Source organism: Sus scrofa, chromosome 15, assembly GCF_000003025.6.
Source record: "Sus scrofa isolate TJ Tabasco breed Duroc chromosome 15, Sscrofa11.1, whole genome shotgun sequence".
Classification (NCBI taxonomy): Eukaryota; Metazoa; Chordata; class Mammalia; order Artiodactyla; family Suidae; genus Sus; species Sus scrofa.
In genome coordinates, this window is record NC_010457.5 from 84,167,825 (window position 1) to 84,184,046 (window position 16,222).

Here is a 16,222-nt window from a genome sequence, read left to right on the forward strand (position 1 = left end):
GCTGCAGCCGTGGCATAGGTTACAGTTGTGGCTCAGATCTGATCCTTGGCCTAGGAACTCCATAGGCTGCATGGTGGCCAAAAAAAGAAAAAAAAAGTTGGGGATGGTAAACACAAAGGCCTCTGAAAAGGAAGAGGCGTAGCACATTTATAATGATGTCTAAGGGAATGCAAGTCACTGGTACAGACTTTATGATGCCTTCCCAAACAAAGCCTTTGATCTGTTCAAATATCTTTCAATTAACCATTGAAACAAATACCAAGGACAGAAACTTGCTCCAAAAAGTACAGAAACTATGTTGAGGCTGTCTGTGGGACAGTTATACAACTAATACTTTCCCGCATGCATACTAAATGAAGATTCTTTGGTCCTATGATTTTTTTTTAATCTCACTATCCATAATGCTATGAAATGTATAAACAAATTAAATGTTAATTCCTGGGTCCCTATGATATTTTTAAAATATAGGGTACTTTAAATATTAAAAATTGGATATTTACATATTTATACATGCTGTCAAGTTTGGGAAGAGCTTACAGATTTTGACATAAATGTTTTCCTATAACCTGAAGGGAAAAAATTGCCCACTGGGACACAGAGATTGGTTTCACAATCGTATTAACATAATAAAGCAACAGGAAACACAATCATGCCTTACTTGAAAGTTAAATTTTGCACAATAGCTTTGCATTTATTATTCCAAAATTACATGTATTGAGATCAAAATATGGTCATGGAAGAAAAATAGAAAATACAACTCAGAGAAAAGTGACCTGTTTTATTTATAAAGTACAGCAAGTAGCTAAGAAAATTTAGAAATAAAAATATGCTATAGTTCATCATGTTGATATACATTGTATTCCTTAGAAGAAATAAAGCCATCACCATCATGGTCATTCTTCTTAAAAATATCTTCTAAAACTGCATTCTGATATGATTTGTCACGTGGCTTCTCATCTTTTTCAAATTCCTTTTTCAGGTAATGATTTATCTAGAGGGCCAAAATAATATTTCTTTATTAAAAGATATCACAATACATTTTCAGCAACTTGCAGAAAATGTTTGCATAAAGAAACTCTTATCTATGACTACTTCTAATTGATACAAAAATTTAAAAAGCTATTTGAAGTTTTATTTTTTCAACCTTTGAAACAATTTTCTGAAAAGAAACAGATTATCTTCCCCCAAGGTTATAGGTGGTTAGTGGTACATACCCAGAGATTAACATCAGAATTGAATTTTGTTAAAACTAAATGCTTTCCAATGATCTACACTATCCACATTATCAAAGGGAATTCAACTCTTAGGGATTTCCATTAGTGAATAAAATCCAATTTGGCATTCCTATAATCTCTAAAATTATTATTTTCTTTTGTTTTGTTTTTGGCCACATTCACAGCATGTAGAAGTTCCCTGGCCAGGGGTTGAACCCTTGCCACAGCAGTGACAATCCTGGGTCCTTAACCCACTGAGCCACCAGGGAACTCCCAATAAGTATGTTATATAATAAACCCAGCTATAGGTTTTTAAAGTAAAATTTAATTTTCTTAATTTTTCTATGCTTCTACAGCACTCCCCCAATCTATAAACTATGACAATCTATAATAATAATGTCAAAGAACAGGTGTTCTGAAGTATTCCCTTCTCCCTATATAATATGACATTTCTCTAAGCAAAGACACATTAGTGTATTAGCTAACATGGTAGCTATTAGCCACATATAACCGTTAAGCACTTGAAATGTGGTATATCAAATAGAGAAAAACTATTGTAAGGGTAAAATACACAACAAATTTTGAGGACAATAAAAAAGTATCTCATTGATAATTTTTATATTGGTTTCACGTTGAAATGACAATATTTTAGATATAAGTTAAGCAAAACACTAAAATTACACAATTTCTTTTTACTTTTTAAGATGTGGCTACTAAAACTAAAATTATTTATGTGACTCAATTATACTTCCATTGGAAATTACACATATATGAATGAATTACATATTATATATTAAGATATAATAACTAAAGAGAAATGGACAATGATTTGGAGATAGTGTTAAACAAGACTGTGTATTTATTTTCACTTTTTTTGAAGTATAGTTGATTTGTAATGTTTCAGGTGTGTAGCAGATCAAGTTAGTTATACATATATCTGTCTTCTTTTTCAGGTTCTTTTCCATTATAAGTTATTAAAGATATTGAATATAGTTCCCTGTGCTATGTAGTAGGTCCTTGTTGTCTATTTTATATTTAGTAATGTATATTTATTGATCCCATATTCCCAACATATCTCTCCCCCTTTTTCCTTTGGTAACATAAGTTTGTTTTTGAAGACTATGAGTCTATTTCTCTTTTATAAATAAGTTCATTTGTATCCTTTTTTTAAATTCCACATATAAGTGATATCATATCTTTGTCTTTCTGTCTGACTTAACTTCCTTAGTATGAAGTACTAATTAATCTCCAGGTCCATTCCATCCAGGATGCTGCAAATGACATTATTTCATTCTTTTTCATGGCTGAATAATATTCCATTGTGTGTGCGTGTGTGTGTGTGTGTGTGTGTACATTCATCTGTGGACACACACATGAATGGTTGCTGACATGTCTTTATCCATTCATCTATTGATGAACAATTAAGTTGCTGGCATGTCTTGACTAATATAATCAAGTGCTGCTATGAACAATGGGGTACATGTATCTTTTCTAATTATTTTCATCTTTTCCAGATATATGTCCAGGAGTGGGACTGCAGGATCATATGGTAAGTTTTTTAAGAAAACTCCATACATTTATCCATAGCGGCTGTACGAGTTTATGTTCCCATCAACAGTGTAGGAGGGTTCCTTTTTCTCCACACCCTCCTAGGCTGGGTAGTTTAGAAGAAAGTGGTTTTTAAAGGATGAACTTGAATCCTGAGAGGGTTTTAGCAATACATATCCCAAACTCAATCCATCACAAGTAGAGTTTACTTTAGAATGATCAGTGGATTTTAATGAAGTTCTCAAATGGGACTTAGGTCCTATATGAGATGCATTTTTTTTCTTCCAGTCAAAACTTGGCTGATACAGATGTAAAGTTTTAAATAGCCTCGAATATGTCTTGGTTTCTATGTAAGTAAGTATATATAACCTATAATGCCACTTCTCAGTATTTTGACTTGCAATATCTCAATACTTTTCTAGTCACTCTATTGAAGAGGTACAAAAAGGAAGTAGGTAAGAACATGACCTTAATTTTGCTGGCAATAGGCTCCACACTATTTCCACTTTGTAATTTAATAAAAATACTAGGTTTCCCTTCTCTCCCATCTTGCTTATACTGAAGAAATAACTGACTAGATCTTTCTGACAATGATATTCATATTTCAAATCCATATTCTACCATGTACTGGGTGTGTGGTTTTAGATAAATAATTTAACCTCCTTGTATCTCAGTTCTGTTATCTATAAAAGAAGGGAAATAGTATCTACATTTTAGTGAGGATCAGTCATATTTATGGGTGTCAATAAGAGATAGCTATTGTTATCATTCAAACATATGAAAATCACTCTTACTCATCTAGTGATAGTGCAGCTGAGAAACACCGGGCAAACTGCAGCCCAGCAGGTCACTGCTTTGGCCATTCTCTACTTTTATTTTCCAGAAAAGAACTGAAAAATCCCCTAAGGTCTACTGAGGCATATTAATATTGACGGATGCATCTCCTGGTATGCAAGTAATATTGAGTGGTCTGTGTAAACAAGCTGAGATCTTTGGTACTAAGTAAATTCATCTGCAGCTGCTGTTCAATCTAAAGCAGATGATAAGGGGTCAACAGAAAGAGAATACTGGGAATGGTTTGCCACCCCTCTAATTGCTGCTGCTTTTAAGGAACAGGATGTGTTTCCATTCCTTTGTTCCTTTTCCATCATTGATCTACCAGAGTTTTTACTAATGTCATGGAGGAGGCATGGATGGACCTAGAGGTATTAAATTAAGTGAAATAAATCAGAAAAAGACAAATAACATATAACTTGCAATGCAGAAGTATAGTTGATTTGTAATGTTTCAGGTGTGTAGCAGATCAAGTTAGTTATACATATATCTGTCTTCTTTTTCCGGTTCTTTTCCATTATAAGTTATTAAAGATATTGAATATAGTCCCTGGCCTTGCTCAGTGGGTCGAGGATCTGGCATTGTCTTGAGCTGTGGTGTAGGTTGCAGTCACGGCTCAGATCCCAAGTTGCTGTGGCTCTGGTGTAGGCTGGCGGCTACAGCTCCAATTGGACCCCTAGCCTGGGAACCTCCATATGCCGTGGGAGCGGCCCAAGAAATGGCAAAAAGACAAAATAAATAAATAAATAAAGAAAATATGATACAAATGAACTTATTTACAAAACAGACAACAGACTCAGAGACATACAAAACAAACGTATGGTTACCAAAGAGGAAAGAGGGTGGAGGAGGGATAATTTGTAGGAATTTGGGATTAGCAGATACAAACTACTATATATGAAATAGATAAACAACAAGATCCTACTGTATAGCACAGGGAACTACATTAAATACCCTATAATATAGCATAATGGAAAAGAATATGTATAACTGAATCAGTTTGCTGTATACCAAAAACTAATACAAATTGTAAATCAGCTATATTTCAATTTAAAAAATATATGTATATGTCATGGAGGAGGAAGTGGAATTAGGGCAGGGAAACCACTGGAGGAGAGGAAAAAAAAAAAAAAACAGAGAAAAGGGGCTTTCTCTTATTATTTGGAATCAGTGACCTGGTTGTTGCCTTTTATTACTTACTTAGTGGTTTAGTTATACATGTCAGACTGCCTCCAAAAAAGGGGGGAGACAACTGGGTTATCCCAACTAACCAAAAAAAGTATAGTCAGTGGAACTAAGTAAGGCATCAGACTTCAACAGAACAAACATTAGCCATGAAAAACATCCATGATAGAAATTCCCTGAAAGAAACAGGGTGGACTCAAGGTTGGAGCTCAGAAGTGGAGCCAGATGGCTGGGGTTGCAGTCTTGTCCTGACACTTAGAGCTGTGGGACCTTCAGCTAGTTACCAAATCTGTCTGGGTGTCATTTTCTCCTACAAAATGGAGATGGTAACAGTAGCATCTACCTCATAAATTGTCATGAGTTTACATACTATAGGTTTATAATTCTACCTGGCATTGAGAAATTGCGGGAAAAAAATAGCTATCTATTATTATGATGCCAAGAGCTTTTAAAAAAATATGTGTTCATTTTAAGTTTTATGTGTATAGCAAATTTCAACTTCTGATTATACTACAGCATGCTCACCACCAAAAGTTCAGCTTCCATCTATCACCATAGAGTTGACCCTCTTTACCCATTTAACCCTCACTTCCCCTCTCCCTCTGGCAACCACGACTCTGTTCTCTGTGTTTGTTTTTGTTTAGTTTGATTTGTTCATATGTTGAACAAATATTCCATATAAGAGTGAAATCATATGGTATTTGTCTTTTCCTGTCCAACTTATTTTACCTAGTATAATACTCTCATGGTCCATCCATGTGGTTGCGAATGGCACATTCACAGGTTTCATCTTTTTTTTTTTTTTTTTTTTTTGTCTTTTTAGCTATTTCTTTGGGCCGCTCCCGCGCATATGGAGGTTCCCAGGCTAGGGGTCGAATCGGAGCCATAGCCACTGGCCTACGCCAGAGCCACAGCAACGCGGGATCCAAGCCGCGTCTGCAACCTACACCACAGCTCACGGCAACGCCAGATGGTTAACCCACTGAGCAAGGGCAGGGACCAAACCCGCAACCTCATGGTTCCTAGTCGGATTCGTTAACCACTGTGCCACGATGGGAACTCCACAGGTTTCATCTTTGTTTTATGGCTGAGTTATATTCCATTGTATATGTATGACACATGTTCTTGATTCATTCATCAAGTTGTTTCCAAATCTTGGCTGTTGTAGGTAATACTGTAATGAACATGTGGGTGCATATATCTTTTTGAAATAGTGTTTTTGTATTCTTTAGGTAAATACCCAGAACTGGAATAGTTGGATCATATGGTAATTTTTTTTTTTTTTTTCTTTTTAAGCTGCCCCACGGCATATGGAAGCTTCTGGGCCAGGGATCGAATCTGAGTTGGCACTGTGACCTATGCCCCGGTTGCAGCAACACTGGATCCTTAATCCACTCTACCAGGGATCAAACCAGTGCCTCCACAGAGACAAGCTGGATCATTATCCCACTGTGCCACCATGGAAACTCCTGGAAGTTCTATCCTTAATTTTTTGAGGAAACTTCATACTGTTTTCCATAGTGGCTACATCTCAAGATCTTTATTAATCCCTCAATTCATATATATGACTAACTGGGATGCAGAAGTGGGGTAACTAAACCCCTAGCTCCTGTTTACCAACTTTCTGGGCTACACAGTTCAAATTCTTGCTGGATATTTTAACGATCTCATGTAATCCTCACAATCTTATGAGGTGGGAATTATTTGCCCTGTTACACATTCCTAGTGCTGCTTGAAAAAGATCTTCTCCTGTAGTCTAGATGCTGGAAATGCCATGTAGAGATTGGTTTGGTATTTTAATGACCCTCCTGCAAGGAGAAAGGAAAATAAGCCAGTTGACTCAGTTTCAAGTTGTATATTAAGAAAGCACATTTTCTCCGTGGAATTCAGTGTTTTTTGTTTTTGTTTTTGTTTTTTTTTGTAACCAGCTCTACAAGAACAAAGTAATCAGCCCATACTAGGTAGAAGTTAAAATAACAGTTGTAACACAGATATATTTAAATAGTAATAAAAAATTAGACTATACATATGAAATCTTTTTGAATTACCTCAGTTTTAGAGAGTTGTCTGTCATTGTCCGTGTCTATCTGTTTAAATGTTTCAATGCTTCGTGGTCCTTTGGTTACAGCATAAAGTTCAATCTCAAAAATCAATGTTGCATTAGGTGGAATCTTGCTTTCTGCTAAAGGTATAAATGTTAATGGTTTAACTTACATGAAGATAATGTTCAAATATTTATTCACACATAGCCATTATAGCATTATGATTATATTACTTCATTTTTTAAAAATCTTTTTAGGGCCGCACCCATGGCATATGGAAGTTCCCAGGCTAGGGGTTGAATCAGAGCTGTAGCTGCTAGCCTACACCACAGCTCATGGCCATGCTGGATCCTTAACCCACTGAGCCAGGCCAGGGAAACCAGTTGGGTTCATTACTGCTGAGCCATGATGGGAACTCCTTATTTCATATTTTTAAAAATTGTTTTCTAAGTATTTCTTAGGAACATTTTCCCCATATATTTTAAAACCAAGTCAGTTCCAAGGACTTAGAGGACCATTATTTCCTGATTAAATGGAAATAAAATATAAATCATGTAATATTTATTTATTTATTTATTTTTGTCTTTTCTAGGGCCGCACCCATGGCATATGGAGGTTCCCAGGCTAGGGGTCTAATTGGAGCTGTGGCTGCTGTGTCTGCAACTTACACCACAGCTCACTGGATCCTTAACCCACTGAGCAAGGCAAGGGATCAAACCCGCAACCTCATGGTTCCTACTCAGATTTGTCAACCACTGAGCCACGATGGGAACTTCAAAATCATGTAATTTTTATTAATATACCCCAACATTATACAGGAGAGAGCTAGTGCAGAGAAAAAATTAATGGGCAGAAAAAAATTTCAAAAGTCAGTATCTTTTAGAGAATGATTTTGTTTAGTTATTCGGAAGTATGAATAAAATATATGTATTAGTATACTGGTCTTTCAAATTCTTTACAGACAAAAAATAGTGTGGTAACAAACCAATAACAATTTTATGAAGAAATTTCTAATCACAATAAAAACTCTAAAGTATTAAGTTAAATAGTTCTCTTTAATAAAGTTACTCTATTAACTGATATCACACATGATTTTAGCAAGCTATGGGCTATTTCAGATGGTCACTCATAAAAATGACCTGCAGAAATGACTTACTAAGAGGCAGTAGGTGACCTGTGTCACCAGTACCTTATAGTCACTCAAATATTTGTTGAATGAATGGCCTCTAATCACTTATTTTAAAAATGACTGTTTGTTTTTTGAAGGAAATAGCAGTTTCTTTAATGAGAGAGTAGAGAATTCTTGCTGAAGTATTTATATAATCCAAAGCAAAAGTTTGAAAGTTACAGCTAAAAGTGGATCAGTCATGGCCATGTCCAGGACATAGAAAAATCTACCCATGTATTACATACATATAATGCATGACTTTACAGTAACAGAGCTAGACACTGACTCAGTGATCATTTTTACAAAACTCATTCCTCTTCTGTCTAGTTATAAGCTCTTTATAACAGAGAAAATAACTTCTGATAGTAATTAAAAACAGATTCAAAGCACAAATTCAAACTTCTTAAGAAAAAATATTATGAGTCAAAGTTTCCAAAAAATTCTTTTGTAGACATAAAATATATTGCCAATTAAGTTTTCTCCTTCCAAAACATTATAGTATAAAGAAGAGAAAGCTATGCATTTGCCTAGGATTACTTGTATTTAGAGAAGCAGATCAAAGAAGTAGGAGTTAATGTAAAGAATCTATACATACCGCATGTACTGTTAATTAAAGCATTAGTAAGTCACATGCATTTCAGGACATGCAGAGGTGCTCTGTGACATCAGGCGAGGATATTGCACAGAGGAAAAGACTTCTTCAAGTACTACCTAAAATAAAGTTATAGCTAATATCAGGTCTTAATAACAACTTATTTCAAAAAGCTTATTCCATCAAGATATTGTTTGTTAACAGTGATTTATGGTCTACATAGCAACTTTTACGATAACCAAGTCCAAGCTATTATTAAGCTATTATAGGTCGTGAAGGAAAAGTAGTAGTTAACTACATTGCAAAAAACACACTTTTGTTGGGCCTTAGTTTCCTTATGTGTAAACTGGAGGTATTGGTGGTGTTACTTGTGAGATTCATTATTTTTGTATTTCTTGAAGACACCTCAAACTGAATATGAACTAACTTCTTCAAATCAAATTGCTACCTTTTTTTTTTTTTTCTTTTTAGGGCCGCACCAGCACCACCGCATATGGAAGTTCCCAGGCTAGGGGTTGAATCCGAGCTGTAGCTGACAGCCACAGCCACAACATTGCTACATTTTTGCAGCAACAATTATTTATAGCTTAGGTAGCCTGAATAACCATTCACATGCAGGCATAAATTAGTTTACAAAAAGGAGAAACTAAGTAGTCGTTTGCCACATGGTAACAGGACCCAGGATGAGCACCTATTGATGAGGGTTGTGGGTGCTCTGGTAGCAGGCAGAATGTGGAAGTATCTACAAGAGGCAAAGAGAAATTCTCAAAATGAAATTAAAGGGACTGAAAGTCAAACTCTGCCTGTATCATTTTGCCTAGCATTGGCCTCAACCTGTGACAGCTCTTTTAGGACAAAAATGCATTCAAGTTAACTTATATTCAATTTTCTCTCTTAGGTTCCTTTACAACTAAAAATAAGAAACATAAATTATGGAGTTCCCGTCGTGGCGCAGTGGTTAACGAATCCGACTAGGAACCATGAGGTTGCGGGTTCGGTCCCTGCCCTTGCTCAGTGGGTTAACCATCTGGCGTTGCCGTGAGCTGTGGTGTAGGTTGCAGACGCGGCTGGATCCTGTGTTGCTGTACCTCTGGCGTAGGCCGGTGGCTATAGCTCCGATTCAACCCCTAGCCTGGGAACCTCCATATGCCGTGGGAGCGGCCCAAGAAATAGCAACAACAACAACAACAACAACAACAAAAAAAAGACAAAAAGACAAAAGACAAAAAAAAAAAAAAAAAAAGAAAAACTTAACTAATTTAATCCACATTGCAATCCAGTTATAAGAACAGAAGATTAAAAAAAAAAGTATTAAAAAAAAAAGAAACATAAATTATGATGTGGAAGCTATTTTGATGGAACAAAATGACTGGCTAAAAGGGTTTTTTTTTTTTTTTCCTGGTCTTTTTAGGGCTGCACCTGTGGCATGTGGAGGTTCCCAGGCTAGGGGTTAAATCGGAGCTATAGTTGCTGGCCTACACCACAGCCACAGCCACACCACATCCGAGCTGCATTTGTGACCTACACCACAGCTTATGGCAATGCCGGATCTTTAACCCACTGAGCGAGGCCAGGGATCAAACCTGTGTTCTCACAGATACAAGTCAGATTTGTTTCCACTAAGCCATGATAGGAACTCCTGCTAAAAGCTTTGAAAATGAAGCTATGGTTATCCAGAACTGTCTCTTTTAGGAATTTTAAATCTGAGTGGGTTTGACTTTGTACACTAACTTCCCTCCAGTCCAGTCTGGGGCAGTGATCTGCTGCATTTGCTGGAAGAAACAGGTGAAGGGCACATTCCTCCTACTGAGTAAACCACCAGCGTCAAAGGGGGCATGCCATTTCAGTGAGATATTGTGGAATAAAGACAATATTTCATCATAGAATGTCTTTAATTACTTTAATTATGTACTAAATATTGTAAATAGGTGGATTTAGGAAGGGCTCTAAATAGAATAAAGCGGTAACAATTCTTTCTTTATAATCTTCACACAGCAACAGGAAGCAAGGACCCAAGGGAGAATGCAAGATGGAAACCAGGCCTCTGACATACTACCGATTTTCTCTCTTTTTAAAATTTTCTCTATTCTGCTCCACTTTTAATTTTAGTGATTTTTAAAAATTTAATTTTGGAAAAATTAATACATATCTTCCGCTGATTTATTTCACTTAGCCTAATACCCTCTAAGTTGATCCAGGTTGTTGCAAATGGCAAGATTTCAATCTGTTTTTATGGCTCAGTGTTATTGCTGTGTGTGTGTGTGTGTGATATCACATGTTCACATTTACCTATTGATGGGCATTTAGTCTGCTTCCATGTCTTGACTATTGTAAATAATGCTGCGATGAGCCCTGGGGTGCATGTATCTTTTTGAATTAGTGTTTTCATTTTCTTCAGCTAAATACCCAGGAGGGGAACTGCTGGATCATGTGGTAGTTCTATTTCTATTGTGGCTGTAGCAATTTATATTTCCACCAACAGGGATGTTATGTACAGCCCAGGGAATATAGTCAATAATACTGTAATAACTCTGTATGGTGTGCAATCTATAAATATATCAAGTCACTATGTTTTATACCTAAAACTAATACAATATTTTAAGTTAACTCTACTTCAGTTAAAAAATTTAATACATGCACATGGTAAAAAAATTAAACAGTACAGAATATTATCGCATGAGAAGAAATTTCATCCTTGACCCTCAGGTTTCCTCCCCAGGAGCATTTAATGTCATCAGATTGTGTATGATACATGATGCATATGTAAAATTCCCCTTCTCACATTGAGGATAGGGGATTCTTTCTGCATTGTTCACTGCTTTATGCTCAGTGCCTAGAACAGAGGCTGGCTCTGATGCTCAATAAATATTCCTTACAGGAATATATTCTATCCCATTTTATTTTTTAACATTTTAATAAATGTGGCTCTACTTTGTTCTTACTGGCTGCATAATAATTCACTGAATAGAGATAGCATAAGTTAGTCAATTAATTTCCTATTGAAGGATATAGTATGCAGTCTTTTGCTACCCCCAAAAAGTTTGCAGTGAATATTCTTTAAGATATACCTTGGTGTGTATTCCTGGAAATGGAACTATGGGATCAGAGGATATATGCATTTAAAATTTGGGTAGAAATTGCTAGATAAGTTGAATGATTCATATTCTCAGCAATAATGCAGTTTTTTTTTTGTCTTTTTGCTATTTCTTGAGCCGCTCCTGCGGTATATGGAAATTCCCAGGCTAGGGGTCCAATCAGAGCTGTAGCCGCCGGCCTACGCCAGAGCGACAGCAACTCGGGGTCCGGGCCACGTCTGCAACCTATACCACAGCTCAGGGCAATGCCAGATGGTTAACCCACTGAGCAAGGGCAGGGACCGAACCCACAACCTCATGGTTCCTAGTCGGATTTGTTAACAACTGCGCCATGACGGGAACTCCAATAATGAAGTTTTTCCATACCTTTGTCAACTTTTCTGTCTTTGCTAATCTGATGGGTAAAAATGGTGTCTTATTTTTAATTTCTTTTAATTATGAATAAAATTAAGTATTCCCATAGATATACAGGTCATTTGTATTTTTTGGTTAGTGGGCCATTTGTTTATAAATACGCCTATTTCTAGGACAGGCTTCTACACATGTTTATACATGCTGCACACATTTTCCCCATTTATCTGCTTTCCCTAGGTTCTCGGATCTTACTCTAGGGTTTTAAAAATAGGTAAGATATTGAGACAAGCAGTTCATTTCTTCCACATTTTCAAGGCTTCTCCAGCATTTGGATAATGGTTATATTTCAGATGTTCTTTTTTACAATGTTACAATACTGTCCTTTTATTCTAAAATCATATGTTCCACTTTCCTGAGTTTTATGAATCTGACTTTGGTACTGCTTACCAAAAGTATTTACTACGGACGTTTATGTAATACTTAATAAAATAACATATACTAAAATAAAAAATGACTAAGCTAGAGCTTATAAAATATACATCATCATTATGAATATTGCCACTCTTGGGGGGGGGGTAAAGAACTCTAGCTAGAGATCTGTATTGCAACAATGTCTTATTTTCTTGATGTGTAAAAAGAAAGGACCAGACTACACCCAGCAGAGCTAAAGTTTATTGGACCTTATAGTCTATAATTATTTCCTCTTTGATTTTTAATGTTTTTTAGCAATTCAAAAAATTTTAATTATGGGAAAATACAAGTAACATAAAATTTACCATTGTAACCATTTTAAGTGAATAGTTGGGTGGTGTTAAGTACATCCACACTGCAGCCAATCTTTACAAGTACTTCATCTTTATACGCATTAGATAATAATTCCCTACTCTACCCTCTCCCCAGACTCTGTCAACCACCCTTTTCTTCCTGGCTCTATGAATTTTACTGTTCTAGTTAGCTCATATAAGTGGGTCGTACTGTATTTGCTTTTTGTGTTTGGCTTATTTCACTTAGCATTATGTACTCAAGATTTACCCATGTTGTAGTGTGTTTTAGTGTGCTGTGGCATGTCAGAATTTCCTTCTTTTTAAACACTGAATAATATTCCATTGAATGCCACAATTTGTTTATCTATTCATCTGTCAATGGACATGGGTTATTTTCTGTTTTTGGCTATTTGAATAGTGCTGCTATGAACGTGATTATACAGATATAACTTTAAGACTCTGCTTTCAATTTTTTTTGACTGTGTACCCAGAAGTATATGATTTATTTTTAAATATAACTTAGAGATATACATTTTTTTTTTCTTTTTAAAACCGCACCCAGGGCATATGAAAGTTCCCAGGCTAGGAGTGGAATTGGAGCTACAGCTGCCAGCCTACGCCACAGCCACAGCAACGCAGGATCTGAGCCATATCTGCGACCTACACCACAGCTCAAGGCAATGTCAGATCCTTAACCCACTGATCAAGGCCAGGAATTCAACCCAAGCCCTCATGGTTACTAGTAGGGTTCATTACAGCTGAGCCAGGACTGGAAGTCCCGAGATATACATATTAAAACACCTTACCATAGCCTTCCTTTCCATATGCAAAGGAAGGGGGTATAATCACTTTTCGCTTCTCTCCAGGGCACATATCCATCATGGCAATGTCTAGGCCTTTTATAACTTGTCCAACACCAAGAACAAACCATTTGGGGTGGCCTTCATTTTGTGTCCGACTATAATTAAAAATAACACCTAGGTAAGTTGGTTTCAAGAAAAATAAAATCAAAATTTAAAATACAGCTGATCATTTAGTTCCAATTTAATACTGGAGTCCTCTCTAGCCATCTCTTTCGCTATATTAAGACTACTTCTGAACCCCCTGGTGGGGTGTTTGGCTCAAACGTCCCTCCTAATAGCTAGGTAGAGGTATAATTTGCCCAAAGTTAGTCATTAGGAGTCATCTCATTTTCTTTTTTATTGTTATCTTTACAACAACTACTCAACAGTTAACCTTTTAATGGGTCTCCTACCCCTATCTAGCTGCATGGCTTGTCCAAATATTTTACCATTCTGGGCTATTTTCTTCTAAATCGAAAGAACAGTCTCCAATCCTATTTTTATAGGGTAGTAGCGCACAAGGAGAAAAGACATCCTACGTCTGAGTAATAAAACATGGATTAAATCAGAGTAGTGGTGGGATGAGAGGCATGGGAAGGGCATAGGGAAAGTCACCAAGGAAAGTCGCTGTTGTAGTGGCTTCTCTATACAGGTGGAAAGTGGCTTGACAGTAAATACTGTGCTCCTGAAGCCCGGATAATGTTTCTTAAAACTACCCTACGAAATCTTCTGTAAAGAGACTCTAGCCCACAGCCAAGAGAAGTGTGAACATTCTTACAATAACTTACTTCTGTAGGTTCCAAGAGTAGTTAGTGGTGGTGGTCCAGGGTGTGTGTGTATGAATGTAACGTATTTTTGATAACTTCTTGGGCTAACATTTTTCAATTAAAAGATAATATTCTATTTATTAGGGAACGATTGTATCAAATCTGATTCCCCCGCCCCCTAGAAATAAAAGGTTCAACTCTTACCGTTAAAAAACAAGAACGAACAAACCAACCAACAAATTAGGCTTCTGGTTGGTGTAGGGAGGGTAGATTTAATGCATCAACTGGACGCGGGAGCCGTTCGGATCATCTCCTACCTGCAGTAGAATTTCGAGCCGTCTTTAGCCAAGAAGCCGTCGTAATGTGCATTTAGCAGGTCTCCCTTTCTGCTTGTCTTAGAGCAGTTTTCTGGACGATGCAAAACTTCTATTTTCACTTCCTCTGTGCTCTCCTCTGTCTTTTGTCCCTGAGCAGTAAAAATGCCCCACACGTAAAAGAAAATGATTAATCTAAATAAAAAATGCATGATCGCTGGAGTCGGCCCCGACGGCCACCGCGTTCCCTGATGCGTGTCACTCGCGTGCAGTGGCAGCCCCCGCAGTCAGGTATTGCCACGTGGCAGGCATTGTCTACGTCACAAAGGGCAGGGGCCCGGTAGAAGCGTGGCCCCGCCCCCTTTCCCAGAGGCACGCCTAGCCGCAGAATTTTTGTGGGTTGGCTTGGGATCTTGTCCCCGTGGTACCCCACCCTCTGGTTGGCTGTCCTCAGTCGCTAAGGCAACATTGCACCCTTGCACCGCTATTTCCTCCCTAAGTCCGTGTATTTCACAGCCAGTTTCCTTAGGGGTCCATAGTAACGCTCGCGTAACCTTTTGAAACCGGCAAAAGACAAAATAAAAAAACTAGGGTGGGATGTTGTAGCTGGAGAATAGGACTTTCATTTCTAGGCGTGAAAGGATTCTCCTTATATCCCTAGAGAACTGGTGGGCATGGGGGGGGCATTCTGCTTTTGGGGTGTTTTTGAAGCGCCTTCTCCACGTCAGAGTCGTGCTTTTAAGAGGTTCCAGGCTATACCTCACGCTGGTAAATATGAGTGCTTTTGCTCCCCGCCCAGTTAAAGGCGTTTCCAAGAGCCGACTCCTTAATTCCATAGCTGTTGCAGGTTTGTGTTTCCTTCCCTCAACACTTGGGGTCGCCCTTGACTTGAGCGCTTACTGAAGTCTGGGAAAAGCTCTTGACAGGGTGGCTTTTCTTACAAACTCTGCGAGATGGGTAATTATCCACAATCACGCAGACGAGAACACGACGTAATTTGAGTGTTGGGCATTCTGTTTCAACCTAACAGTTAATACACAGCAGGGATATGACCAAGTCCGACACAAAGCCAGCCTTACATCCCCACCTTCAACATTTTAGTATGAAAAACTTTCCTGTAGAACAAATGAACTTTACTATGCCATCACCTCGACTACTTGGATGCTACCATTAACGTTTAAAAGTATTCGATTTATTACATATCCATCTGTCTACCAATTCACTTTATTTTCAAGTGAATACCCAAAGGCTTTTACCCAAACCAGAAGAACTTCAGCGAAGGCCTGGATTGGGTGTTATCTGGGGGAGGTTGCTTAAGAGGAGGCGTTATCCACCTTGGTGATGCTGAGAAAAGCCGCAGCACTGAGCCTGCGATATCTATAGATTTGAAAATTGTCATTTATATAAGACGATGATCATTTTCCAAACAGGATTTTAAAAATTATAAAGGCTAGGAAAGCCCCTATTTTTTGAGTAAAATAAACTCCAAAGTTTTCTTCCATG

General features: G+C 37.4%; 1 protein-coding gene across 2 annotated transcripts; it reads right to left on the bottom strand.

Annotated features, from left to right (window-relative positions):
- On the bottom strand, positions 659 to 15,046 carry FKBP7 (FK506 binding protein 7). 2 transcript variants are annotated; one of them, XM_005657565.3, is made up of 4 exons: positions 14,723 to 15,046; positions 13,603 to 13,754; positions 6,830 to 6,960; positions 659 to 991 (listed from the first exon to the last, which is right to left on the bottom strand). In XM_005657565.3, the coding sequence occupies exons 1-4, from the start codon at positions 14,929 to 14,931 to the stop codon at positions 830 to 832; spliced, it is 654 nt and encodes a 217-aa protein (XP_005657622.1). In that variant the 5' UTR covers positions 14,932 to 15,046; the 3' UTR covers positions 659 to 829. The 2 variants fall into 2 exon arrangements, with proteins under 2 accessions (XP_005657622.1, XP_001927483.1); XM_001927448.7 differs by having other exon boundaries at positions 759 to 991; positions 6,830 to 6,963; positions 14,723 to 15,044.

What these genes read in the sequence shown, in the direction of transcription:
- FKBP7 (XM_001927448.7), bottom strand. Translation starts at nt 14,931, where the DNA reads ATGCATTTTTTATTTAGATTAATCATTTTCTTTTACGTGTGGGGCATT. An exon ending in GGCTCGAAATTCTACTGCAG is followed by an intron (nt 13,755 to 14,722) that starts GTAGGAGATGAT and finishes TTTTAATTATAG; the next exon opens with TCGGACACAAAATGAAGGCC. An exon ending in GACAACTCTCTAAAACTGAG is followed by an intron (nt 992 to 6,829) that starts GTAATTCAAAAA and finishes TTGGCCCTCTAG; the next exon opens with ATAAATCATTACCTGAAAAA.